The sequence below is a fragment of the Somniosus microcephalus genome, chromosome 4, assembly GCF_052327205.1.
Source record: "Somniosus microcephalus isolate GS21.2 chromosome 4, FLI_Smic_1.0, whole genome shotgun sequence".
Classification (NCBI taxonomy): Eukaryota; Metazoa; Chordata; class Chondrichthyes; order Squaliformes; family Somniosidae; genus Somniosus; species Somniosus microcephalus.
The window spans coordinates 95782021-95809877 of NC_140990.1; the positions used below are offsets into that span (position 1 = coordinate 95782021).

At 48.4% G+C, this 27857-nt stretch overlaps 1 protein-coding gene across 1 annotated transcript in view; it reads left to right on the forward strand.

Annotated features, from left to right (window-relative positions):
- Nucleotides 1-843: 843 nt before the first annotated feature.
- The window catches only part of LOC147119533 (pleckstrin homology domain-containing family G member 4B-like), a 58826-nt gene continuing 31812 nt past the window's right edge, over nt 844-27857 (forward strand). The window contains exons 1-5 of the mRNA XM_085985106.1: nt 844-1862; nt 3048-3171; nt 18459-18552; nt 19610-19696; nt 27075-27191. Coding sequence (XP_085841232.1) covers nt 3086-3171; nt 18459-18552; nt 19610-19696; nt 27075-27191 — 384 coding nt within the window. The 5' untranslated portion in view covers nt 844-1862; nt 3048-3085. The remainder of the gene's footprint in view (nt 1863-3047; nt 3172-18458; nt 18553-19609; nt 19697-27074; nt 27192-27857) is intronic.

Below are 27857 nucleotides of genomic sequence, written 5' to 3' on the forward strand. Positions count from 1 at the left end.
GTCTCACCCACCGTCTGATGTCTCATCACACCAACCAAGTGATGTCTCGTCTCACCCACCGTCTGATGTCTCGTCTCACCCACTGTCTGATGTCTCGTCTCACCCACCGTCTGATGTCTCGTCTCACCCACCGTCTGATGTCTCGTCTCACCCACCGTCTGATGTCTCATCACACAAACCGTCTGATGTCTCGTCTCACCCACCGTCTGATGTCTCATCACACCAACCATCTGATGTCTCGTCTCACCCACCGTCTGATGTCTCGTCTCACCCACCGTCTGATGTCTCGTCTCACCCACCGTCTGATGTCTCGTCTCACCCACCGTCTGATGTCTCATCACACAAACCGTCTGATGTCTCATCTCACCCACCGTCTGATGTCTCATCACACCAACCATCTGATGTCTCATCTCATCCACCGTCTAATGTCTCGTCTCACCAACCGTCTGATGTCTCGTCTCACCCACCGTCTGATGTCTCATCACACAAACCGTCTGATGTCTCGTCTCACCCACCGTCTGATGTCTCGTCTCACCCACCGTCTGATGTCTCATCACACAAACCGTCTGATGTCTCGTCTCACCCACCGTCTGATGTCTCATCTCACCCACCGTCTGATGTCTCGTCTCACCCACCGTCTGATGTCTCATCACACAAACCGTCTGATGTCTCGTCTCACCCACCGTCTGATGTCTCATCTCACCCACCGTCTGATGTCTCATCTCACCCACCGTCTGATGTCTCGTCTCACCCACCGTCTGATGTCTCATCTCACCCACCGTCTAATGTCTCGTCTCACCCACCGTCTGATGTCTCGTCTCACCAACCGTCTGATGTCTCGTCTCACCCACCGTCTGATGTCTCGTCTCACCAACCGTCTGATGTCTCGTCTCACCCACCGTCTGATGTCTCGTCTCACCAACCGTCTGATGTCTCGTCTCACCCACCGTCTGATGTCTCGTCTCACCAACCGTCTGATGTCTCGTCTCACCCACCGTCTGATGTCTCGTCTCACCCACCGTCTGATGTCTCATCTCACCCACCGTCTGATGTCTCGTCTCACCCACCGTCTGATGTCTCATCTCACCAACCGTCTGATGTCTCGTCTCATCCACCGTCTAATGTCTCGTCTCACCAACCGTCTGATGTCTCATCACACAAACCGTCTGATGTCTCGTCTCACCCACCGTCTGATGTCTCATCACACAAACCGTCTGATGTCTCGTCTCACCCACCGTCTGATGTCTCATCACACAAACCGTCTGATGTCTCGTCTCACCCACCGTCTGATGTCTCATCACACAAACCGTCTGATGTCTCGTCTCACCCACCGTCTGATGTCTCATCACACAAACCGTCTGATGTCTCGTCTCACCCACCGTCTGATGTCTCATCACACAAACCGTCTGATGTCTCGTCTCACCCACCGTCTGATGTCTCATCACACAAACCGTCTGATGTCTCATCTCACCCACCGTCTGATGTCTCGTCTCACCCACCGTCTGATGTCTCGTCTCACCCACCGTCTGATGTCTCGTCTCACCCACCGTCTGATGTCTCATCACACAAACCGTCTGATGTCTCGTCTTACCCACCGTCTGATGTCTCATCACACCAACCATCTGATGTCTCATCTCACCCACCGTCTAATGTCTCGTCTCACCAACCGTCTGATGTCTCGTCTCACCCACCGTCTGATGTCTCATCTCACTGCCCAGCTGCTGTTGGAAGAGGGAATGGCTGTTCCACAGCACAAAAGGAGCCCTTTTCCTTTGATCAAGCCCTTCCCATTGGCTCTTACCCTGCCAATTTGCTCAAACTCGATTTGGACATTCTTCATTCTGGAGTCCTCTCTCTTCCAGGTATGCTGGGGATTGAGGGATGGGGGAATTTATTGGACTGTATTACACACAGGAAATGCACAAGGTAATACTGCCCTGGTAAGGGATGGTCAGGGACTAGGGTAGGAGGTGGGAGATTTTATTGGAGTGCGGTTCAAGCCTGGTCAGTGTGGTGCAGCTCCGGCCAGTCTAATGCATGTCTGTCTGGTCTGGTTCAGGCCTGTTTTTTATTCGTTTATGGGATGTGGGCATCGCTGGCAAAGCCAGCATTTATTGCCCATCCCTAATTGGCCCTTGAAAAGGGTTATGAGCCGCCTTCTTCAACTGCTGCTGTCCGTGTGGTGAAGGTACTCCCACAGTGCTGTTTGGGAGGGAGTTTCAGGATTTTGACCCAGCGACGATGAAGGAATGGCCGATATACTTCTGAGTCAGGATGGTGTGTGACTTGGAGGGGAACTTGGAGGTGGTGGTGTTCCCATGCGCCTGCTGCCCTTGTCCTTCTAGGTGGAAGAGGTCACGGGGTTGGGAGATGATGCCGAAGAAGCCTTGGCGAGTTGCTGCAGTGCATCTTGTAGATGGTACACACTGCAGCCACGGTACACCGGTGGTGGAGGGAGTGAATGTTTAAGGTGGTGGATGGGGTGCCAATCAAGCGGGCTGCTTTGTCCTGGATAGTGTCGAGCTTCTTGAGTGTTGTTGGAGCTGCACTCATCCAGGCAAGTGGAGAGTATTCCATCACACTCCTTACTGGTGCCTTGTAGATGGTGGAAAGGCTTTGGGGAGTCAGGAGGTGAGACACTCACCGCAGAATAACCAGCCTCTGACCTGCTCTTGTTGCCACAGTATTTATGTGGCTGGTCCAGTTAGGTTTTTGGTCAATGGTGACCCCCAGGATGTTGATGGTGGGGGATTCGGCAATGGTAATGCCATTGAATGTCAAGGGGAGGTGGTTAAACTCTTACTTGTTGGAGATAGTCATTTCCTGGCACTTCAGTAGCGCGAATGTTACCTGCCACTTATCAGCCCAAACCTGAACGTCGTCCAGGTCTTGTTGCATGCGGGCATGGACTGCTTCATTTGCTGCGGTTTAGGCCTGTCCAGTCTGGTTCAGACCTGTCCGGTGTAGTTCAGAGCTGTGTAGATCTGTGGAGTGGCTCCTTGCTGTGCACGTTGGTCTCATTATGTTGTTATACTTTTACACTCCAGGGAACAGGGACAGAAACGGTCGAGCATTGGTTGTCATAATGACAAAGAACGCAATCTGGGAGCACCCGAAGTGTTCCAGCACAGAACTAGCCAGGATCTTGATGTACTACTATACCATCTTAAGGTACGAATATTCGGGAACCAGACGTCACCAAATCAAAGGACGTCAACTTCAGGACCCCTTTTAAAGAGGGAGTCTCTCCATCAGGACCCCTTTTAAAGAGGGAGTCTCTCCGTCAGGACCCCTTTTAAAGAGGGAATCTCTCCATCAGGGACCCCTTTTAAAGAGGGAGTCTCTCCATCAGGACTCCCTTTTAAAGAGGGAGTCTCTCCGTCAGGACTCCCTTTAAAGAGGGAGTCTTTCCATCAGGGACCCCTTTTAAAGAGGGAGTCTCTCCATCAGGGACCCCTTTTAAAGAGGGAGTCTCTCCATCAGGGACCCCTTTCAAAGAGGGAGTCTCTCCGTCAGGACCCCTTTTAAAGAGGGAGTCTCTCCATCAGGGACCCCTTTTAAAGAGGGAGTCTCTCCGTCAGGACCCCTTTTAAAGAGGGAGTCTCTCCATCAGGGACCCCTTTTAAAGAGGGAGTCTCTCCGTCAGGACCCCTTTTAAAGAGGGAGTCTCTCCGTCAGGACTCCCTTTAAAGAGGGAGTCTCTCCATCAGGGACCCCTTTTAAAGAGGGAGTCTCTCCATCAGGGACCCCTTTCAAAGAGGGAGTCTCTCCGTCAGGACCCCTTTTAAAGAGGGAGTCTCTCCGTCAGGACTCCTTTTTAAAGAGGGAGTCTCTCCATCAGGGACCCCTTTTAAAGAGGGAGTCTCTCCGTCAGGACCCCTTTTAAAGAGGGAGTCTCTCCGTCAGGACCCCTTTTAAAGAGGGAGTCTCTCCGTCAGGACTCCTTTTTAAAGAGGGAGTCTCCATCAGGGACCCACAGAAACATGGGAGCAGGAGTAGGCCATTCGGCCCCTCGAGCCTGCTCCGCCATTCAATGCGATCATGGCTGATCATCCAAATTCAGTACCCTGTCCCTGCCTTCTCCCCATATCCCTTGATCCCTTTAGCCTTAAGAAATATATCTAACTCCTTCTTGAATATATTTAATGAATTGGCCTCAACTGCCTTCTGTGGTAGAGAATTCCATAGGTTCACCACTCTCTGGGTGAAGAAATTCCTCCTCATCTCTGTCCTAAATGGCTTACCCCTTATCTTTAGACTGTGACCCCTGGTTCTGGACTCCCCGACCATCGGGAACATCCTTCCTGCATCTAGTCTGTCCAGTCCTGTTAGAATTTTATAAGTTTCAATGAGATCCCCTCTCATTCTTCTAAACTCCAGCGAGTACAAGCCCAATCGACCCAATCTCTCCTCATACGTCATTCCTGCCATCCCAGGTATCAGTCTGGTGAATCTTCACTGCACTCCTTCCATGGCAAGAACATCCTTCCTCAGATAAGGTGACCAAAACTGCGCACAATACTCAAGGTGTGGTCTCACCAAGGCCCTGTACAACTGCAGCAAGACATCCTTGTTCCTGTACGCAAACCCTCTCGCTACGAAGGCCAACATACCATTTGCCTTCTTAACCGCCTGCTGCACCTGCATGCTTACCTTCAGCGACTGGTGCACAAGGACACCCAGGTCTCTTTGCACTTCCCCTTCTCCCAATCTATTGCCGTTCAGATAATAATCTGCCTTCCTGTTTTTGCCACCAAAGTGGATAACCTCACATTTGTCCACGTTATATTGCATCTGCCCAATCACCCAACCTGTCCAAATCATACTGGAGTTTCTCGGTATCCTCCTCACAGCACACACGCCCACCCAGCTTTGTGTCATCTGCAAACTTGGAGATATTACATCTAGTTCCCTCCTCTAGATCATCATTAATATATATTGTGAATAGCTGGGGTCCTAGCACTGATCCCTGCGGTACCCCACTAGTCACTGCCTGCCACTCGGAAAAAGACCCGTTTATTCCAACTCTTTGCTTCCTGTCTGCCAGCCAGTTCTCTATCCAAGTCAGTACCTTGCCCCCAATCCCATGTGCTTTAACGTTACACGCTAAACTCTTATGCGGGACCTTATTGAAAGCCTTCTGAAAGTCCAAATACACCACAGCCAAACCCCTTTTAAAGAGAGAGTCTCTCCATCAGGGACCCCTTTTAAAGCGGGAGTCTCTCCGTTATAAGCAAGAAAATGTATTACTAAAAAATAATGGCACTGAAGACTAACAAATGGCCAGGACGAATGTTCCCTTTAACTTTTGTTGTACTGAGCGGGCCACGAACTCGTTGAGCACAACCTTTTCGTCCGTGGGAAAACGTTACAACAACAACAACAACAACTCAACAACTTTTACAACAACAACTTTTACAACCACGACAGCAACAGCAACCACTTAAAAGCATATACACAGTAATGCCATATTGCCACCCCACCGTCTCAAATCATGAGACAATCAGACAAGGTTCTATATAAATTTAACATAACTTCTCTGCTTTTGAATTCTGTTCCTCTAGAAATGAAACCCAGTGCTTTATTTGCACTTTTCTGGCTTTTTTAACCTGCGTTGCTACTTTCAATGATTTGTGTATCTATACCCCTTGATCCCTTTGCACCTCTGCTCCATTTAGATTCTTATTTTCCAAGGAGCAGGTCACCTCCTTATTCCTCCTATAAAAATGCACCACCTCACACTTATCTATATTGAAATTCATTTGTCATTTACATGCCCATTCTGCAAGTTTGTTTATGGTAGAATTAATTAAAAGCTTTTAGAAACATGTACAAACTCTATTTAAAAAAAAGTACTTGTCAGAAATGAGTGGGATACAAAAGAACTGCATAATAATGCATTAACACTTCAGAAACGTCACTCAGTTACACGGTTATGTATCGACAAACAATCCAAAAGCCCGAGGTCAGCTGAAAGAGGCATATCTATTCGTGCAATTTGTATTAATTTTAAAGTTTTCAACGTATTAGCCCATTCCTCGTGTCACTCAGCTTTCCTATGGCACTGACGTGCTGTATGCCCACATAAGTGATTAGAATATTAATCACAATACAACCAGACAACCAAATATAAAGTGCTGTAGTTCTTTAGTTCACAGTATTAAAAAGGATTGAACAGAAACGGGTATCCGTATTTCCAAATTCAATCACTTCCATTAATAAACGTTGGGGGCGATTTTGCCAGCCCTGGGGAGGCGGGACTGCTGGGAAAATGGCAGAATTTGGGGGCGGGTGCCCAACCCGCCTCCATGTCATCTTACCAGGAGGCGGGTAGCCGTCCTGCGCCGGGTCTCGTCTCCTTGGAGGCGGGAAGGGATTACATCCACTTAACTGCCTGTAAAGCTACTCACTTCAGTCGATCATTTAAAATCAAATATTGAAAAATTTCAATTTTAGAAATGTCTTAAGCATTTCAGAACCTCTTTAAAAGCATTTGGACTTCAAGACCTGGTTGAAACTTGTTTAGATGAAGGGAAAAAATGATTTTTGTTTCTGTTTCTTTCAAAAATCGTATTTGAAACTTAGGGGGGGGGGAAAGTGTTTTTAACACAAATTTTTTGTGAAAGGTTCATTAAAAATCTTTAAATTCTATCAAGTCTCGTTGCAGCTTTGACAAAAGTTGCTCCAAGTTTCTCTGTCCCTCTTCAATGCTGTCGTTAAACATACAACAAAAAATAATAAAATAAACTCTAATTCCAAACAGAGCTCAAATAAGAAAGTGAATCAAGTGGTTAAACTTGCTAAGAAGGCGGCGAGGTTATCTATCCCCAGCCTTGGCAATGAGTTGGGATCAGTTTTGGAGAAGTTGTTTCCTCTTTTTCTGCCGCCGTTCCCTCCGTCTCTCACAGGCTCTGAGGTACAAACAGGGGACACAAACTTGTTCTCCTCTCTCATAACATGATTTAAATAACCCTGATAGACTCTTTCAAAAAGGAGACAACACCTGGCAAAATTTAACTGAACTTACCACGGGACATTCAACGTCACTTTCCCATTTTTTTTACGGCTGTAAACAATTTTCTGAATTTCTTTTTAAATTCTCATTTTTGTTTCACCAGGGGCCTAAAACTTGTTTGCTTTAGCTTCCTTCCAGCGGCCATTGTACATGTGCTGCTCCTCCACCTGTGTTGTTTCAAAGTGCGGCCGCCGCTCAGTCCCCGGGAACGGACTACAAACGTCTGGGCCCTCACCCCTCTCTCTGTCCCTCTCTCTCTCCCTCCGTCTCCCTCTCTCTCTCCCTCCGTCTCCCTCTCTCTTTCCCTCTGTCTTCCTCCTTCTCGCCCTCCGTCCCCCTATCTCCCTCCGTCCCCCTCTCTCCCTCCGTCCCCCTCTCTCACTCCGTCCCCCTCTCTCACTCCGTCCCCCTCTCTCCCTCCGTCCCCCTCTCTCCCTCCGTCCCCCTCTCTCCCTCCGTCCCCCTCTCTCCCTCCGTCCCCCTCTCTCCCTCCATCCCCCCCTCTCCCTCCATCCCCCCCTCTCCCTCCGTCCCCCCCTCTCCCTCCGTCCCCCCCTCCCTCTGTCCCCCCTCTCCCTCCGTCCCCCCCTCTCCCTCCGTCCCCCCCTCTCCCTCCGTCCCCCCCTCTCCCTCCGTCCCCCCTCTCCCTCCGTCCCCCCCTCTCCCTCCGTCCCCCCCTCTCCCTCCGTCCCCCCCTCTCCCTCCGTCCCCCCCTCTCCCTCCGTCCCCCCCTCTCCCTCCGTCCCCCTCTCCCTCCGTCCTTTGATTTGGAGGAAATGAGTGGAGTTAAAGGAGAAGTTGTTCAATGTGAGAACAAGTTCAGCCAGGCGGAGGAGGGTGGTGGTGGATGGGGACTGGTCGGGCCCCTGTTCAAGGAAGAAGCGGAGCGCCCTCAGGCCATCTGGGTGCCATGGGTACCCGCATGGGTCCTAGCTATGCCTGCCTTTTCGTGGGCTATGTGGAACAATCTTTGTTCCAGTCCTACTCGGGTCCCCTCCCTCACCTCTTTTTCCGATACATTGATGATTGTATCGGTGCCGTTTCCTGCTCTCGCCCCGAACTTGACAATTTCATTCACTTTGCCTCCAATTTCCACCCTTCCCTCACCTTCACATGGTCCATCTCTGACTCTTCCCTTCCCTTCCTCGACTTCTCCGTCTCCATCTCTAGGGATAGGTTATCGACCAATATTCACTACAAGCCCACTGACACCCACAGCTACCTGGACTACACTTCCTCCCACCCCGCTTCCTGTAAGGACTCTATTCCATTCTCCCAGTTTCTCCGTCTCCGCCGTATCTGCTCTGATGATGCCACCTTCCACACCAGTGCTTCAGACATGTCTTCCTTTTTCCGCAACCGAGGATTCCCCCCTACCGTGGTTGACACTGCCCTCAACCGTGTTAGTTCTATCTCCCGCACTTCTGCCCTCACCCCTGCCCCTCCCTCCCGGAACCACGATAGGGTTCCCCTTGTCCTCACCTTTCACCCCACCAGCCTCCACATTCAACGGATCATCCTCCGCCATTTCCGCTACCTCCAAAGTGATCCCACCACCAAACGTATCTTCCCCTCCCCTCCCCTTTCAGCATTCCGTAGGGACCGCTCCCTCCGAGACACCCTAGTCCACTCCTCTATCACCCCAAACAGCCCTTCCCCTTCGCCTGGCACCTTCCCGTACAAGCACAGGAGATGTAACACCTGCCCTTATACCTCCCCCCTTCCCACTGTCCAGGGCCCCAAACACCCCTTCCAGGTGAAACAGCGATTTACTTGTACTTCTTGCAATCTAGTATACTGTATTCGCTGCTCACGATGCGGTCTCCTCTACATTGGGGAGCCCAAACGCAGATTGGGTGACCGCTTTGCGGAACACCTCCGTTCAGTCCGTAAGGGTGACCCCGAGCTTCCGGTCGCCTGTCATTTTAATTCACCGCTCCATTCCCACTTGGACCTCACTGTCCTTGGCCTCTTGTATTGTTCCACGGAAGCTCAACGTAAACTCGAGGAACAGCACCTCATCTTCCGATTAGGCACTCTGCAGCCTTCCGGACTCAATATCGAGTTCAACAATTTCAGATCATAACCTCAGCCCCTATTACACATTTTTTCTTGTAATTTTTCCACTCCTTTCCCCCCCCCCCTTTCCTTTTGTTTCTCTCTCACACCTGCCAGTACACTTTACACCTAATCTCAGCCTATTACCATCTCATCTAGCTCTTTTGTTTCTTTCACTTCTTTTGTCCGATCGCAGCCCTGCATTCGATCTATTTTCTTTTCTTTCCAGTTCTGAAGAAGGGTTCGACCCGAAACGTCAACTCAAATTTCTCTCCACGGATGTTGCCTGACCTGCTGAGTTTTTCCAGCATTTCCTGTTGTTATTTCGGATTTCCAACATCTGCAGTATTTTGCTATCACAATAGAGAGCCGTATATCCAAGTTTGCCAATGACACAAACATTGGTAGCATAGTAAGTTGTGTAGATGGGAGCATAAAATTACAGAGACATTGATAGATTAAGTGACTGGGCAAAACTGTGGCAGATGGATTTCAACATAAGTGTCATCCATTTTGGACCAAAAAAAGTATAGCTCCGAGTATTTTTTAAATGGTGAAAAACTAGGAACAGTGGAGGCCCAAGGAGGGAAACATTTAAAACGGTGTTCAACAGAGTGGAGGAACAATATATTCCTCTAAAAGGAAAGAACAAACTAAACACTAATGAGACTCCATGGATGAATAAAGCCATAAGGGAACAATTGAGGGTAAGGAAAGAGGCATACATTAAGTACATAGACAGCAGGGGAGTGCACGATAAGGGAGAATACGAAGAGATTAGGAGAGAAGTCAAAAAAACGATTAGGAAGGCAAAGCGGAGCTGTGAAATTAAATTATCAAGGAACTATTTTACAGGCACATCAATAAAAAAAGGAAGGTTGGGATGGGAATAGGGCCATTTAGGGATAGACAGAACAATACCACAGGTAACAATAGAGATGGCAGAAATATTAAATAATTATTTTGCTTCAGCATTTACCAGAGAGATAGAACAGGTGGACATGACATTGGATGATGAGATTAGTAATGAGATAAGTGCATTTAAAATAAAAAGAGGGGATATATTAAATAAACTAATCAAACTCAAAGAGGATAAAACCCCTCGTCCGGACGGATTGCATCCACGCATTTTAAAAGAATCTAGGGAAGAGATAGCAGAGGCATTACTACACATATTTAATAATTCGTTAGAAAAAGGTGTAGAGCCAGAGGTCTGGCAGATAGCTAACGTAATACCGATATTTAAGAAGGGGGATAGAACATGTCCAGGGAATTATAGACCAGTCAGCTTAACATCGGTGGTAGGAAAAATAATGGAATCCCTACTAAAGGAGAGAATAGAAGAACATCTTGAAACCAAAAACATAGTAATGAATGGTCAGCATGGATTTCAAAAGGGAAAATCCTGCTTGACCAATCTTATTGGAATTTTTCGAAGGGGTAACAGAGAGAGTAGACAATGGTAATGCAGTAGATGTAATTTATCTGGATTTTCAAAAGGCCTTCGATAAGGTACCACATAATAGACTGATGAACAAGGTCAGGGAATGCAGAGTCAGGGGACAAGTAACAGAATGGATAGCTCGCTGGCTTCAAGACAGAAAGCAGAGAGTAGGAGTAAAGGGTAGCTATTCACAGTGGCAGAAGGTTGGTAGTGGTGTTCCACAAGGATCAGTGCTGGGACTGTGGTGTATGTAACCTGTTCCACCTTAAGAGAACTTAAGCCTGGTCCACCTTAAGAAAGGTACTACTTTCTTTGGCTGCTGTATACGTAATACCGGTGGTGACCACACCGGTATATAAGCACAGTGTAATAATATTGTATTCAGTATAGTCCGACCTCCAACCAGTAAAGACCTGTTGAATTTACTCTTGTGGTCTGTGTAGTAATTCTCACTATAACACACAGACTTAACAGTGGCGACGAGTCCGATTCTTACCCTGCTGCAGTAATTTCCACGGCGACTTCGTCCACAGACAGGACGTCAAAGAGAGGTTTCCACCCTCATCACCTACGGGAAGACACGTCGAGCGGCAGGCATCGAGCACCCAGAGTGCAGAAGACATCCTGACCTCGAAGCCTCCATCAGCGACTGTCAGCTTCTTCTACTACCTCGTGGTGGGTAAGCCGGGCAGCGACGCGACAGAAAGTCAACCGCGTTGGCTGTACAGACGGGGCTGGGAAGACGGAGGAATAAGGGCGGTGAGGTCGATCGCGACCAGAGATAAGGGCCGGGCCGCTTTCGAGCGAGAGGCGCAGCGCGGGACATCGATCGCGACCGGAGATAAGGGCCGCATTCGGGCTAAAGGCGCAGTGTCTGGGGAACCTGAAGGCGCGAGAGCCGCAGTGAAGCGGAGACAGCGTCGGGGGACGGGTGAAGACCGCCAAGCGTGGGAAAACCGCCATTTTGTGGGCGGAGGACGACGGCAAGAGCGGGAAGCCGCCATCTTAGATAACATTAAAAATACGATAAATTGCTACGATGCCTAAACATGGGAACATTAATGCCTTCGACAGTGATATAGAAGACTGGGCTATGTATGTAGAACGCATACAAAACTATTGTAAGGCAAATAATATTCCTGAGACAGATAAAGCACTAACATTACTAAACTTAATGGGTGCGAAGACATACGGGCAATTGAAACACCTGTTATCACCAGATGAACCGGCGGATAAGACGTTCGAACAGATTGTTACTGTCCTAAAAAATCATCTTAGCCCCACGCCGCTGATGCTAGCGGAACGATTTAAATTTTACGATAGAAGACAGCGGCAAAATGAAAGCAATGCTGAATATTTGATGGAATTACGTAAGCTAGCAAAATATTGTCAGTTTGGAACGGGACTGACAGAGGCACTTCGAGATAGATTTGTGTGTGGTTTATTTAAACAGGATACACAAAGGCGACTGCTCGAGGAGAATGAGCTGTCTCTCGAGAAGGCGGTCACTATGGCAGCAGCACACGAGGCCGCAGCGAGAGGCACGGCAGTAATGCAGCTACGGCCACCGGAACTCGGTACAAACAAATTGGGTTTGAGTTCTGTCAAATGTTATCGTTGTGGAAAGACAACGCACGATCAGAACCAGTGTTGGTTTAAAAACCAAGAATGCAGAACGTGTGGCAGGTTTGGCCACATAGCTAAAGTATGCCGGTCAGGAAAGAAGACCAGCAATAAAAAGTCACCGCAAGGAAAATGCAAAGGTACACAAGGTGACAAAGAACAGTTTGACTGAACAGAAGTCAGATTCAGACGCTAGCAGTAATGAACTGGATAGCTTAAGAATACACAACGTTGGTAAGGATACAGACCTCCAGACAATTTGGGTCACTCTCAAGATAGCAGGAGTCCAAGTAAAAATGGAATTGGACACTGGATCGGCATTGACGGTCATGAATAAGAAAGATTACAGAAGGTTATTCCAACATATTCCCTTACAGGATACGGAGATTATATTGAAAACGTACACGGGGCAAAGAGTTGTACCCCATCGGAAAAATAGAGATAGAAGTGGTCCACAAGGGCGAAGGAAGCCAAGTAATGGACTTATATGTGCTACCTGAAGGAGGTCCACCACTACTAGGACGGGAGTGGATTAGGAAAATGAATATGGACTGGCACTCCTTGAAAGCACTAACGGTAGATTCCGGGGAAACAGCTGTCAAACCTAAACGATTGTCCAGAATATTGGATGAGGCTAAAGAGGTGTTCCAGCCGGGACTGGGAACACTGAGAGGAATTACGGCAAACATCAAGATTGATGAACATGCACAACAAAATTTTTTTAAAGCAAGACCGGTACCCTATGCAATACGACCTGCGGTTGAAGCGGAGCTGGAAGCACTAGAACGTTCAGGGGTACTGTCTAAAGTAGACTGGAGTGAGTGGGCTACGCCCATTGTTCCCGTTATGAAACGTCCTGCGAACAATAAGCCAGGAGATCCAGGGAAGGTTCGCATCTGTGGAGATTTCAAGATCACCGTTAATCCGGTGCTTCACACGGTGCAGTATCCGCTTCCACGGATTGAGGATATTTTCGCTTCACTGTCTGGCGGGAAACACTTCACCAAGATAGACCTGGCGCAGGCGTACTTGCAGATGGAGGTTGAAGAGGAGTCACGCCAATACCTCACGATCAACACACATCGAGGGTTGGTTTTTGGTGTGGCATCGGCTCCAGCAATTTGGCAGAGGGCCATGGAGCAGGTATTACAGGGAATTCCAGGCACACAATGTTACCTGGACGACATTCTGATCACAGGTGATGGTGATGAACAGCATCTCGCTAACTTGGAACTGGTGCTCAACAGACTGAAAGAGTATGGACTTAGGGTAAATCGGCAGAAATGTGAGTTCTTCCAGAAGCGGATCTCGTACTGTGGTCATGTCATTGACCGGGAGGGGCTTCATAAGTCTCCTGACAAGATAGCGGCAGTTGTAAAGGCTCCCGCTCCGGAGAATGTCTCTCAGTTGAGGTCATTTCTAGGATTAATTAACTACTACCATAAATTTCTGCCAAATCTATCCACGGTGCTGCATCCGTTAAACGCTCTTTTACAGAAAGGGGTACCATGGGACTGGGGCGAAAACTGTAAGAAGGCATTTCGCAAAAGCAAAGAATTGATCACCTCAGAGGAAGTGTTGGCTCACTTCAACCCGACACTGCCTATTCGGTTGGCTTGTGATGCTTCTCCATATGGTATTGGGGCAGTACTCTCACATAAATTGCCAAATGGCACGGAAAGGCCAGTCGCGTTTGCATCCAGATCATTGACCTCCGCTGAGCGCAACTATGCGCAGATCGATAGGGAGGCCCTTAGCCTTGTATGGGGAGTGAAGAAGTTTAATCATTACCTACAGGGCCAAAAATTCACACTTCTGACGGACCATCAACCGTTGGTGTCCATTTTTAACCCTAAGAAGGGTGTTTCGGTGATGACAGCACAGCGTCTCCAGAGATGGTCTCTTTTCTTAGGGGCACATCAATATCAGATAGAATTCAAAGGTACGAAACAGCATGGCAATGCTGATGGCCTGTCGCGCCTGCCACTACCTGAAGATGAAGACACGACGGAAGTTGACCCTGTTGAGTTATTTCATTCGACCATTATCGAGTGTTTACCTGTCACCAACGCAAGTATTGAAAGAGAAACCAGGAACGACCCGACACTGTCCAGAGTCTACGAGGTGACAGTGAAAGGATGGCCAACACGGGGTGATCCTCTGTTACCGGCATTCTCGGCAAGGCGAGACCAGCTGTCCGTCTGCCATGGTACTTTGATGTACGGGACAAGAGTGATTATTCCTCCCAAGTTAAGGGAAAGAGTTTTAAAAGAACTACATGAAGGTCATCTGGGGGGAGTTAAAATGAAAAGTCTTGCTAGGGCTTACGTATGGTGGCTGGGTATTGACCAACAGATTGAAGAGTTAACGAAAAGCTGCGCTGGATGTCAAAAAGTGCAAAATGCACCTCCGATAGCACCGCTACACCCATGGGAATGGCCTTCAGCCCCATGGCAACGCGTACATATTGACTTTGCTGGTCCATTCATGGACTCCATGTTCCTAATCACGGTGGACGCACATTCCAAATGGCCAGAAGTCATCAAGATGAATACCACTACTTCAGAAAAGACAATTGTGGTGTTAAGAACAATATTCGCAAGGAACGGATTGCCAGAACAGATCTGTTCGGACAACGGACCACAGTTTGTATCGGAAGAATTCCAACAATTCTTAAAGAAGAATGGAGTTAAACATTATACCTCTGCCCCATATCATCCGGCGACAAACGGGTTGGCTGAAAGATTTGTCCAGACATTCAAAAAGGCAATTAAGGCCATGAATGATGATCAGATTCCGCTGCAACACAAGGTCGATAAGTTCCTGATGTCATATAGAAACGCCGATCATGCCGTGACTAACCAAAGTCCTGCTATGATGTTTTATAACAGGAGGTTGCGGTCCAAGTTGGACTTGTTAAAACCAAATGTGCGGAGGGAAGTGGAAAACAAACAGTTTCGGCATATTAACAGCATGACCACTCGAACTTTCGACGTAGGACAACCAGTGATGGCAAGGGGCTATGGAAACGACAAATGGCAGTCCGGAACAATCCGGGCCAGACAAGGACCTCTGATGTACACCGTAGATATTGGTCATAATGTGATAAGGCGTCATGCGGATCAACTGGTAGAGTCGAGAGCAAGGGTCGAACCCATGGTTGTGACAGAGACAGCTGTGGAAGACGTTCATGAACCTGAAGCATCTACCTCGGCCGAGAATGTATTTGATGATGATGACACCCAATACATTGGCAACCAACTAGAGGAGGCACCTCAACAACAAGAATCAGAGACCACTGAAAGGCGTTATCCAAGCCGAATCAGAAAGCCTCCTGAGAGACTGAACCTTTGAACTGTTATACCTGAAGTTATATATGTATATATGTTATGTTTATTTGGGGATATGACTGTTAAGCTAAAAAGGGAGGATTGTGGTGTATGTAACCTGTTCCACCTTAAGAGAACTTAAGCCTGGTCCACCTTAAGAAAGGTACTACTTTCTTTGGCTGCTGTATACGTAATACCGGTGGTGACCACACCGGTATATAAGCACAGTGTAATAATATTGTATTCAGTATAGTCCGACCTCCAACCAGTAAAGACCTGTTGAATTTACTCTTGTGGTCTGTGTAGTAATTCTCACTATAACACACAGACTTAACAGGGACCACTGTTGTTCACAATTTATATTAATGATTTAGACTTTGGAATCAAAAACACAATTTCTAAATTTGCAGATGACACCAAATTGGAGGGGATAATCAATACTGAGGAGGACTGCATCACATTACAGGAGGACATTAATAAACTTGCAGAATAGGCATATAATTGGCAAATGAAGTTCAAAACAGATAAATGTGAGGTATTACATTTTGGTAGGAAGAATAGGGAGGTCATTTCTTACTTGAGTGCAAGTCTAGGTGGGGTAGAGGAACAAAGGGATCTCGGAGTACAAATACACAAATCACGAAATCACTGCGACACAGGTTAGCAAGGCCATAAAAAAAGCAAATCAAGCACTAGGGTTTATTCCTAGGATAGAATTGAAAAGAAGGGAAGTTATGCTAAACCTGTATCGAAACTTGGTTAGATCACTCTTGGAGTACTGCGTACAGTTCTGGTCGCCATATTATAAAAAGGATATAGAGGCACTGGAGAGGGTGCAGAGAAGATTTACAAGGATGATACCAGAAATGCGAGAGTATACATATCAGGAAAGGATGAACAGGCTGGGTCTCTTCTCTTGTAAAAAGGCTGAGGGGCGACCTAATAGAGGTCTTTAAAATTATGAAAGGTTTTGAAAGAGTGGATACAGAGAGAATGTTTCCACTTGTGGGGAAGAGCAAAACTAGAGGCCATCAATATAAGATCGTCACCAAGAAATCCAACAGGGAATTCAGAAGAAACTTCTTTACCCGGAGAGTGGGGAGAATGTGGAACTCGCTACCACAGGGAGTGGTTGAAGCGAATAGTATCGATACATTTAAGGGGAGGCTAGACAAGCATATGAGGGAGGAGGGAATAGAGAGTTATGCTGATAGAGTTAGGTGAGGAAGGATGGGAGGAGGCTATGAGAATTAGGGGTCCAGGTACACAGATCACTAAAATGTAGTGGTCAGGTACAAAATATAACCAAAAAGGCTAATGGAATGTTAGCCTTTATAACTAGAGGGCTAGAATATAAAGGGGAGGAAGTTTTGCTACAGCTATACAAAGCCCTGGTTAGACCACATCTGGAGCACCGTGTAGAGCTCTGAGCACTGCACCTCAGAAAGGATATATTGCCCTTGGAAGGAGGGCAGTGCAGATTCACCAGAATGTTACCAGGGCTCCAAGGGTTAGATTACGAGGAGAGATTACATAAACAAGGCTTATATTCCCTAAAATGTAGAAGGTTAAGCGGTGATTTGATCGAGGTTTTTAGGATTCTGAAAGGAATCGAAAGGGTAGATAGAGAGAAACGTTTCCGCTGGTGGGGGAGTCTAAGCCAAAGGGACATAACCTTAAAATCAGAGCCAGGCCATTCAGGAGAGAAGTTAGCAAACACTTCTTCAATGCAAAGGGTGATAAAGGTGTGGAACATGCACCTACAAGGAGCAGAAGATGCTAGCTCAATTAATAGCTTTAAATCAGAGATTGATAGATTTTTGCTAGCCAAGGTTATTAAGGGATATGGAGCCAAGGCAGGTGGATGGAGTTAGGATACAGATCAACATGATCTCATTGAATGGCGGAACAGGTTCGAAGGGCTCAGTGGCCTCCTCCTGTTCCCATGTCTTTTGTGGTCTGTCTGCAATAATTCAAGGTCACACCTGGCCTGTGAGAACTACCTGAATCAGACTATTTCACAGGGCTGACATAGTGAATCTAGACTCAAGTACAGTATTGCTGTTGCGACCACTTTGAGTGGCGGCTGTACTTTGATGGTAATTGTTCTTGGTACCTACAAAGAATTTGAATTTTTTTTTAAATTAAAGACTTAGGTTATGTCTATTGGAACTATATCAGTTTGGTTCACTATTTCAAATTGCTAATGACTGCATCAATGCAAATAGGTTCTCTGTAATCTGCATAGGAGACTTTCTTGTCCATTATGAATATCTTATTAAAATGCATGTGTCTGTGAATCTGTAAAAGTAGTAGGCCATGTAGACAAAATGTATTCTAGGTATTCTGATCTCGTACAGTGCTTAATTGGATTTAAGTAGGATGCCTTTGTTTTTCAGTTCAGAAAGCCATTTACCAGTAAGTACAATTGCTGATCAAAAACATAAGTCGTTCTTTGATTTTCCTGAGATAAGCAGCGACTGAGATTTCCTAGTTGAGGGATATGGCATGATAAGGTACACGGAAAGTAGTACATAAAGACGGTGACATTTACTATTCAGAAACAACCTCTGTCTCTCCCTCTCTTTCTGTCTCTCTCGCTCTGTCTCTCTATGCCCCTCTCTCTTGTTCTGTCTCTCTCTCTCTGTCTCACTGTCTCCCTTGTTCAGTCTCTCTCTCGCTCTGTCTTTCTCTCTGTCTCCTTCTCTCCCTCACTCTGTCTCTCTTTCTGTCTGTCTCTCTCTCTCTCTGTTGCTCTCTCTGTCTCTCCTTGTCTCTGTCTCTCTCGCTCTCTTTCTGTCTTTCTCTCCCTAACACTCTCTCGCTCTCCTTCACTTTCTCTCCCTCTTTCTCTCTCCATGACTCTCTATCCCTCTTTCTCCGCCCCTCATCTCTCTCTCTCTCTCTTGCTTCCTTGAGCTGCTTGTCTACCCCAACCCTCTCCCATCCCCCATTCTCATATCACCCCTTTCTGTTTCTATTCCTGCAGGAAGGAGGTGCAAGACATGGGCCTTAGGATCCTGATAGACGCTCGTGACTGCCGGCCTCCAGCAGTCCTCTGCAGAGCCCTCGACACTTTCCAGGTGAGAACCACGACGCTGGAGCCTGCCGGGGAATTGGAAAAACGGCCACATTGATTTTTAGATATTAATTTTTTGGGATGTGAGCAAGGCTGGCACTTATAACCCATCCCTAGTTGCCCAGAGAAGGTGGTGGTGGGGGACCTGGTTCTTGAACCGGTTTGATACAACTGAGTGGCTCGCTTGGCCATTTCAGACGGCAGTTAAGTATTGACCACGTTGGCGTGGAACTTGAGTCACGTCTAGGCCCAGACCGGGTAAGGGCGGCAGGTTTCATTCCCCTAAAGTGAACCAGTTGGGTTTTTACAACAATCCGACAACAGGGCTCTGGATTACTAGTCCAGTAACATAACCACTACACTGCTGCACCCGATATTGTGAATGTAGAGTGTAAGAGGAGCCTCACTAGGCTCCCAGTCCCTCATGTTCAGCTAACAGTTAACACTCAACATTTGGAGCCTGCATCGCGACCCCGATCTCAACTGAACAGCACGGATGTGGGGCTGGAGGAATATTCTGGAGATTTTGTTCAGTGACCTGTGCGAGGGAAGGGTCAGGGATTATTCATACAGACGTCTACCTCAGGAGATTAAAGGGGTGGGGTAGAGTTGCCAGGCAACGTTTCCGTAGCTGTCAACAGCTGTCCGGCACCATGGCCAAATGGGTCAGCCAGCAAAACCAGCAGTGGATCGGTTGCAAAACATGGAGAAAAAGAAAATCCTGGCTTCCTCAAGTTCTTGGGGCAAGGAGAGCAGGATGAGAACACATTGGATGGGGGGAGGGGCTGGAAATTTGTCCGGGTCTCTTCCCACTTCTTTTATGATGTCCCGAAATTCCAATGGGGAAGCTGGTTCCAAAGGAATATCGGCCCCAGTTTTATTCCCCTTGTAGTGGGGGAGTTTCGCAATCTTTACAACGCTTTCATGGAGGAGTGGGGTCTATTAGATGAAGGTGCTCCATTGTTTGGGTAATGGGAGCCTGGCACATTATTAAAGTAACTTCAATGTTATAGTTCAGACGTTCCTCTCTCTCCGATCCTTTCCCGTTTCTCTTCCCGCAGAAAGCTGTCCCCGGTGGGATTCACTCTGTCCTAGTGCTGGCGGGCAAGGAGTCTTCAATAAGTGCGGAGGGCCTGCTGGGGCTCCAGGTACGTTGGAACCCATGCGTCGTCGCCTTTCGGTCATTGCTATGGTAATGTTAACCTCTCAGTCTTTTAATTGGTCTGTGGGGTGACTGGTGTCACCAATCAGGATCTATTAAACATACACGCCCCCTTTTTTTAAAAAAGGGCCCCAACAAAAAAGGTCCAATTTGGGTCGGTAAATTAAAACCGGGAAAAAAATCAAGCTTCTCAAATTGTGGTGCTGTTTGCCGGGTTGTTTATGCACTCCAGTTCCTCCGGTGCCCACCGGTCGCGGAAAGTCTCAAGCATGCCGGCAGACACCGCGTGCTCCCTCTCCAGGGCGCGGACGTAGCCGCGGAAGAGAGGCACGTAGTCGGGACGGTCGGTCCCCTCGACCACATGCAGCCTGGACCTGTGGATGGCCACCTTGACCAGGCCCAGGAGCAGTCCCACGAGGCGGTCCTCCAACTTGCCCACTCCCCTCCTCCGCACCGGGTGGCCGAAGGTCAGGAGCGTGGGACTGACGTGCAGCCAGAAATTGCGGCGCAGCACCTTCAAGTAGCACAAGAGGGGTTGCAACCTTTCACACTCCACGTTGACGTGGAAGATGTACTCTTCCAGGCTGCAAAATTTGCGGGTGGCCTGGGAGAACGTGAACCTCTCTCTCCGATCAGTAAGGCAGCATAGGCTCTTTAAGAGGATAAACACTGGAAAATCTTTGAAAAAAAATTGCGAATAAAACCATGGCAGTCAGCCCTGATTGCCAGATAATCGGGCTCATGTAGAGCATAACACCAGCATTGACCTGTTGGGCCGAATGGGCTGTTTCTGTGCTGCAAACACCGGGCGTGACCTTGCCAGCCCTGGGGAGACGGGTTTGGAGGCGGGACTGCTGGGAAAATGGCAGAATCTGGGGGGGGGTACCCATCCCGCCCCCAACCCGCTTCAGTGCCATCTTCCCAGGAGGCGGGTAGCCGACCCGTACCAGGTCCTGTCTGCTGGAGGCGGGAAGGGGATTACAGCCATTTAACTGCCTGTTAACAGGTAGTTAGCAGGCAGGTAAGAGGATTATCCCATTTTACCCACAAAAGTGGGGGTTCCCGAAGGCTGCAAATCCCGCCAGGGTCACTGAGGCGAGCAGGGGGTCGGAGGGGTGCAAAACTTCACTGTGAAGCTAAGTGATGGGTGCAAGTGTGGAGAGGTGAGTATGTGAGCTGAGTGGAAAGTGTTAGAAAAAGTTTACTTACCTTTGTTTCTTCCTGCAGGCTTCAATCGTTGGGGATGCGGAGAGTCTCGCATCTCCGCAGCAGAGATGACAGATGACTGCTAATTTCTCCAATGCAACAACCATCTATTTTCTGCTAAAGAAAGAGGTTTGATGAGTCTTGAGTACAAGAACTCATCAAACTACAGAGAATGTCAGTGTTTGACAGCTTCTCAAAGCTGTCAAACGATGACAATTCATTTGTCAAAAATGTCATACGCTGACATTCTCCGTAACCGGCTTCCCCTTAATTGGCCTGCTAAGCCCGCTGGGCTGGCTTAACTAGGTCAATCAAGGGAAAATAGCGTGGGTTGGCCAGAAGTCGATGGAGGCGGGACTAAAATCCAACAAGCGGGAGTCCTGCCTCCAAAAGCTCCCTATTGGCAAAATCCAGCCCACTATATAGAATGTAGTCCATGCTGCATTTAAGCTAAAAGTGTGTAAGAAACCATTCCCTAATTCTAAGCTAATCATCTCATAACAGGCCACTTCTGGTTGCTAAGGAAATTATGTCATGATAGGCCATTCCCTGTCGATAAGATAAGGATGTCATAATTGGTCATTCCCTGTTGCTGAGGTAATGATGTCATAATTGGCCATTCCCTGTTGCTGAGGTAATGATGTCATAATTGGCCATTCCCTATTGCTGGGGGAAAATAGCGTATGAGAGTAAGCTTTCAGGGAACATAAAAACTGATTGTAAAAGCTTCTATAGATATGTGAAGAGAAAAAGATTGGTGAAGTCAAGTGTAGGTCCCTTGCAGTCAGAATCAGGGGAATTTATAATGGGGAACAAAGAAATGGCAGACCAATTAAATACATACTTTGGTTCTGTCTTCACAAAGGAGGACACAAATAACCTCCCAGAGATGTCGGGGAACATAGGTTCTAATGAGAGGGAGGAACTGAATGAAATCAGTATTTGTAGGGAAATGGTGTTAGGGAAATTGACGGGATTGAAGACCGATAAATCCCCAGGGCCTGATAATCTACATCCTAGGGTACTTAAGGAAGTGGCCCTAGAAATAGTAGATGCATTGCTGGTCATCTTCCAAAATTCTATAGACTCTGGAACAGTACCCATGGATTGGAGGGTAGCTAATGTAACCCCACTATTCAAAAAAGGTGGTAGAGAGAAAACGGGGAATTATAGACCGGTAAGCCTGACATCGGTAGTGGGGAAAATGCTAGAGTCCATTATAAAAGATGTAATAGCAGAGCACTTGGTAAACAGTGACCGGATCGGAAAAGTCAACATGGATTTACAAAAGGTAAATCATGCTTGACTAATCTACTGGAATTTTTTGAGGATGTAACTGGTAAAATAGATAAGGGAGAACCAGTGGATGTGGTGTATTTGGACTTTCAGCAGGCTTTCGATAAGGTCCTGCACAAGAGATTAGCGTGTAAGTTAAAGCACATGGGATTGGGGGTAAGGTACTGACTTGGATAGAGAACTGGTTGGCAGACAGGAAGCAAAGAGTTGGAATAAACGGGTCTTTTTCCGAGTGGCAGGCAGTGACTAGTGGGGTACCGCAGGGATCGAAGCTAGGATCCCAGCTATTCACAATATATATTAATGATCTAGACGAAGGAACTAGATGTAATATCTCCAAGTTTGCAGACGACACAAAGCTGGGTGGGCGTGTGTGCTGTGAAGAGGATGCCGAGAAACTCCAGTATGATTTGGACAGGTTGGATGATTGGGCAGATGCATGGCAGATGCAGTATAATGTGGATAAATGCGAGGTTATCCACTTTGGTGGCAAAAACAGGAAGGCAGCTTATTATCTGAACGACAATAGATTGGGAGAAGGGGAACTACAACGAGACCTGGGTGTTATTGTGCACCAGTCGCTGAAGGTAAGCATGCAGGTGCAGCAGGCGGTTAAGAAGGCAAATGGTATGTTGGCCTTCGTAGCGAGAGGATTCGAGTACAGCAGCAAGGATGTCTTGCTGCAGTTGTACAGGGCCTTGGTGAGACCACACCTTGAGTATTGTGTGCAGTTTTGGTCGCCTTATCTGAGGAAGGATGTTCTTGCCATGGAGGGAGTGCAGCGATGATTCACCAGACTGATAACCTGGGATGGCAGGAATGACGTATGAGGAGAGATTGGGTCGATTGGGCTTATATTCGCTGGAGTTTAGAAGAATGAGAGGGGATCTCATTGAAACTTACAAAATTCTAACAGGACTAGACAGACTAGATGCAGGAAGGATGTTCCCGATGGCGGGGAGTCCAGAACCAGGGGTCACAGTCTAAAGATAAGGGGTAAGCCATTTAGGACAGAGATGAGGAGGAATTTCTTCACCCAGAGAGTGGTGAACCTGTGGAATTCTCTACCACAGAAGGCAGTTGAGGCCAATTCATTAAAAATATTCAAGAAGGAGTTAGATATATTTCTTAAGGCTAAAGGGATCAAGGGGTATGGGGAGAAGGCAAGGACAGGTTACTGAATTTGGATGATCAGCCATGATCGCATTGAATGGCAGAGCAGGCTCGAGGGGCCGAATGGCCTACTCCTGCTCCTATCTTCTATGTTTCTATGATGTCATAATTGGCCATTCCTTGCTGCTGAGGTAACAATGTCATCAAGTTCTCCCTGCGAACTTGCTGTGCCCAACTTAGGTGGAATGCAGGACCCTTCCGTGTCTCCCCCTGTTGACCAGTTCACCTTGTCAGTAGAGCGGGATTTGATGTTTAATTTGCAGATGGTAGATTTTTGTCTGTCGCCCAAGTGTAAAGCGTCGCCTGAGACGGTGAGCGAGAAAGGAATTGACATAATCACACAGCACAAAAGGAGGCCATTCGGCCCATCGTGCCTGTGTCGGCCCTTTGAAAGAGCTGTTGAATTAGTCTCATTCCCCTGCTCTTTCCCCATAGCCCTGCACATTTCTCCTTTTCAAGTATTAATCACTTCCCTTTTGAAAGTTACTATTGAATCTGCTTCCACCGCCCTTTCAGGCAGGGCATTCCAGATCACAACAACTCACTGCGTAAAGAAATTTCTCCTCATCACCCCCCTCTGGCTCTTTTCACAAATATATTAAATCTGTGTATACTCTGGTTACCAACCCTCCTGTGAGTGGAAACCGGTTCTCCTAATTTACTCTATCAAAACCCTTCATAATTTTGAACACCTCTATCAAATCTCCCCATAACCTTCTCTGCTGTAAGGAAAGCAATCCCAGATTCTCGAGTCTCTCCACTCATCCCTGGGCCCATTCCGGTAAATCTCCTCTACACCCTCTTCAAATTCGGCCAGGGCAGGATCGCGCACCCGTGACGCACCTGCCCAAATCTCCCTCCATTTAAATCAAGGGAAAGAAAATCAGGTGGACTCTGTTCCCAACCTGCGATTTCACCGCCCGAGGTTTCGCCCAGGCGATGTTTTACTGCCGGACAGTACAGACCGAAAATCCACTGCCACTGAATGGCCAGTGAACGACAATAAAGTCTTTCAAAGTTTTTCACCCCTCGTACTGGTGGCGGGGGGGGCGGTCTGCATCAGTGAAACACGGTGATCGGGGCAAGCAAAAGATATGGCCATATAAGCAGACCACAGGGGTGACTGAACTGTACAGATGAGAGGGGATATAACACCCACTTTTCACCTCTGGTGCTTGATTTTCAATCCATCTCTAACTCACAGAGTTAACCTGACCTCGTCGATGTAATGATCCAAAAGAACTGCATTCAGAGACTGGGTTAATAGTGCCCTGGGGACAGAGAATGCCACAACTGAGAACAAAGTGGCAGCAGCTGTCAATCACAGCCGAAGGCACCAGGAAGGTAGCTGGTGTGGTAATGGACATGTCACTGGTGGGTCGGAGGATAAAATAAAGGGAGCTTCACTCTGTATCTAACCGTGCTGTACCTGCCCTGGGAGTGTTTGACGGGACAGTGTAGAGGGAGCTTCACTCTGTATCTAACCCGTGCTGTACCTGCCCTGGGAGTGTTTGATGGGACAGTGTAGAGGGAGCTTCACTCTGTATCTAACCCGTGCTGTACCTGCCCTGGGAGTGTTTGATGGGACAGTGCAGAGGGAGCTTTACTCTGTATCTAACCCGTGCTGTACCTGCCCTGGGAGTGTTTGATGGGACAGTGTAGAGGGAGCTTTACTCTGTATCTAACCCGTGCTGTACCTGCCCTGGGAGTGTTTGATGGGACAGTGTAGAGGGAGCTTTACTCTGTATCTAACCCGTGCTGTACCTGCCCTGGGAGTGTTTGATGGGACAGTGTAGAGGGAGCTTTACTCTGTATCTAACCCGTGCTGTACCTGCTCCGGGAGTGTTTGATGGGACAGTGTAGAGGGAGCTTTACTCTGTATCTAACCCGTGCTGTACCTGCTCCGGGAGTGTTTGATGGGACAGTGTAGAGGGAGCTTTACTCTGTATCTAACCCGTGCTGTACCTGCTCCGGGAGTGTTTGATGGGACAGTGTAGAGGGAGTTTTACTCTGTATCTAACCCGTGCTGTACCTGCTCCCGGAGTGTTTGATGGGACAATGTAGAGGGAGCTTTACTCTGTATCTAACCCGTGCTGTACCTGCTCCGGGAGTGTTTGATGGGACAGTGTAGAGGGAGCTTTACTCTGTATCTAACCCATGCTGTACCTGCCCTGGGAGTGTTTGATGGGACAGTGTAGAGGGAGCTTTACTCTGTATCTAACCCGTGCTGTACCTGCTCTGGGAGTGTTTGATGGGACAGTGTAGAGGGAGCTTTACTCTGTATCTAACCCGTGCTGTACCTGCCCTGGGAGTGTTTGATGGGACAGTGTAGAGGGAGCTTTACTCTGTATCTAACCCGTGCTGTACCTGCCCTGGGAGTGTTTGATGGGACAGTGTAGAGGGAGCTTTACTCTGTATTTAACCCGTGCTGTAGCTGCCCTGGGAGTGTTTGATGGGACAGTGTAGAGGGAGCTTTACTCTGTATTTAACCCGTGCTGTAGCTGCCTTGGGAGTACTGATGCTGACACTGGCCAGCATCTATATACGAACATACAAAAATATCGGGCAGGAAAAGAGCTGCTGGTCCATCCAGTCTGCCCCACACAGTCATGATGCCCCATGATTCAGACAGTCACCACCCACCAGGATCCACAAAATCTCCTGGGAGAGGGGGAAAACCAAGCCCGGGCCCATTCCCCAACGCATCGAGATCCAGTTGCACCCAAGAGTCCGACGCATCACACAATCATTTAGAAACTTGCGGATCGTTCCTCCAACATTTCCGTGTGCATCACTGATAAAAGTAGTAAAGGGCAAAGGCCCTAACTCTGATCCCTGTGGGACACCACTGGTAACCGATCTCCAAGATTCTATCTTGCAGACAAGCCTCTTGTGAGGGACTCTATCAGAGGCATTCTGAAGGTCCAGGTACAGAATGTCTGCCAGTTACAGTTATCCACTAATAAGCCTCAGTCGCTCTCGCTCTCACCACTGAGTCAGAAGGTCGTGGGTTCCAGCCCCACTCCAGAGACTTGCGCACAAGTTCTAGGGCCGACACGCCCAGTGCCAGTACTGAGGGAGCGCTGCACTGTCGAAGGTGCCGTCTATTAGATGAGACATTAAACCGAGGGCCCCATCTGCCCTCTCAGTTGGGCGTAAAAGATTATTACGGCAATATTTTGAAGAAGAACAGCGGAGTTCTACCCGGTGCCCTGGCCGATATTTATCCCTCAGGCAACATCACTAAAAACCAGATTATCAGATTATTATCACGTTGCTGTTTCTGGGATCTTGCTGTGCGCAAACAGGCGGCTACGTTTCCCTACATTACAACAGTGACTACACTTCAAAAAGTCCATCATTGACTGTAAAGTTCTTTGGGACGTCCCTAGGTCGTGAAAGGCTCTGTAAGTCCTTTTTAGTAAGATGCCACCATCTACTCCTGAAGCTATGCCTCTGATAACTCCTTCTCCACCATATAGACCATTATTTGCAATACCTTCGAGCATCTTACCTGTAACTGAATTCAAACGAATAGCCCTGCCTTATATAGTGTGTTTTTCGTGACGTGGATGTCTGGTGACGAGTTGAAGGAGGCAGCGGCCTCGAGGTGCGATCTTGCCGTTTCACCACCCCCTGCCCCCCACTCCCCGGTGCACTCACGTGCTCTGTAAAAATTCCGCCCGCAGGTGGAGATCCTGACGACGGTGCGGACCCTGCACAAACACGTGGAGCCCGCCCAGCTGACGCAGCGCTTCGCCGGAGACTTCCCGTACTGTCACAACAAGTGGGTCCGCTATCGGGTGGTGAGTATCTTGTGTGGGTTCGCGGCGCTCGCCTGGAGCCCGAGCTGGAACCCGCATCCCTTGCTGTGTAACTGAGGCCCACGGAGCAGGTAGGGGCCCAGGTTCCACCCCCTCCCTGCTCAGTGCTGAGTTAGCTGATCCAAGTATTGAATGGGAGGTAGGGGGGCTGCTACAATTGGGCTCAGTGCCCCCTCAAATCACGGAGAGAGGGAATTCCCGCATTTCTGATCCTGATCGCAGTCCAGTGACTCCTGCTGAAAGAGGTGCGGAGGTCGGGTGAGCACAGAATGGGGGCTCGGCTGTGCTGTGATGCACCCTATGGGCGAATATCCTGTGCACACTCCCTGCCTGGGCACGTAAAGAACAGGCCACTAGGGGGAGGTACTGGAGGGCGGCATCTGGTGAGCGGACAGGAGCGAGTGAAGGTTGGGAGGGAGCGGAGGAGGGGAGCAAGGACAGGAGCGAGCAGAAGAGGGGAGTGAGCGGAGGAGGGGAGCGAGGACAGGAGCGAACGAAGGAGGGGAGGGAGCGGAGGAGGGGAGGGAGCGGAGGAGGGGAGTGAGCGGAGGAGGGGAGCGAGGACAGGAGCGAACGAAGGAGGGGAGGGAGCGGAGGAGGGGAGGGAGCGGAGGAGGGGAGTGAGCGGAGGAGGGGAGCGAGGACAGG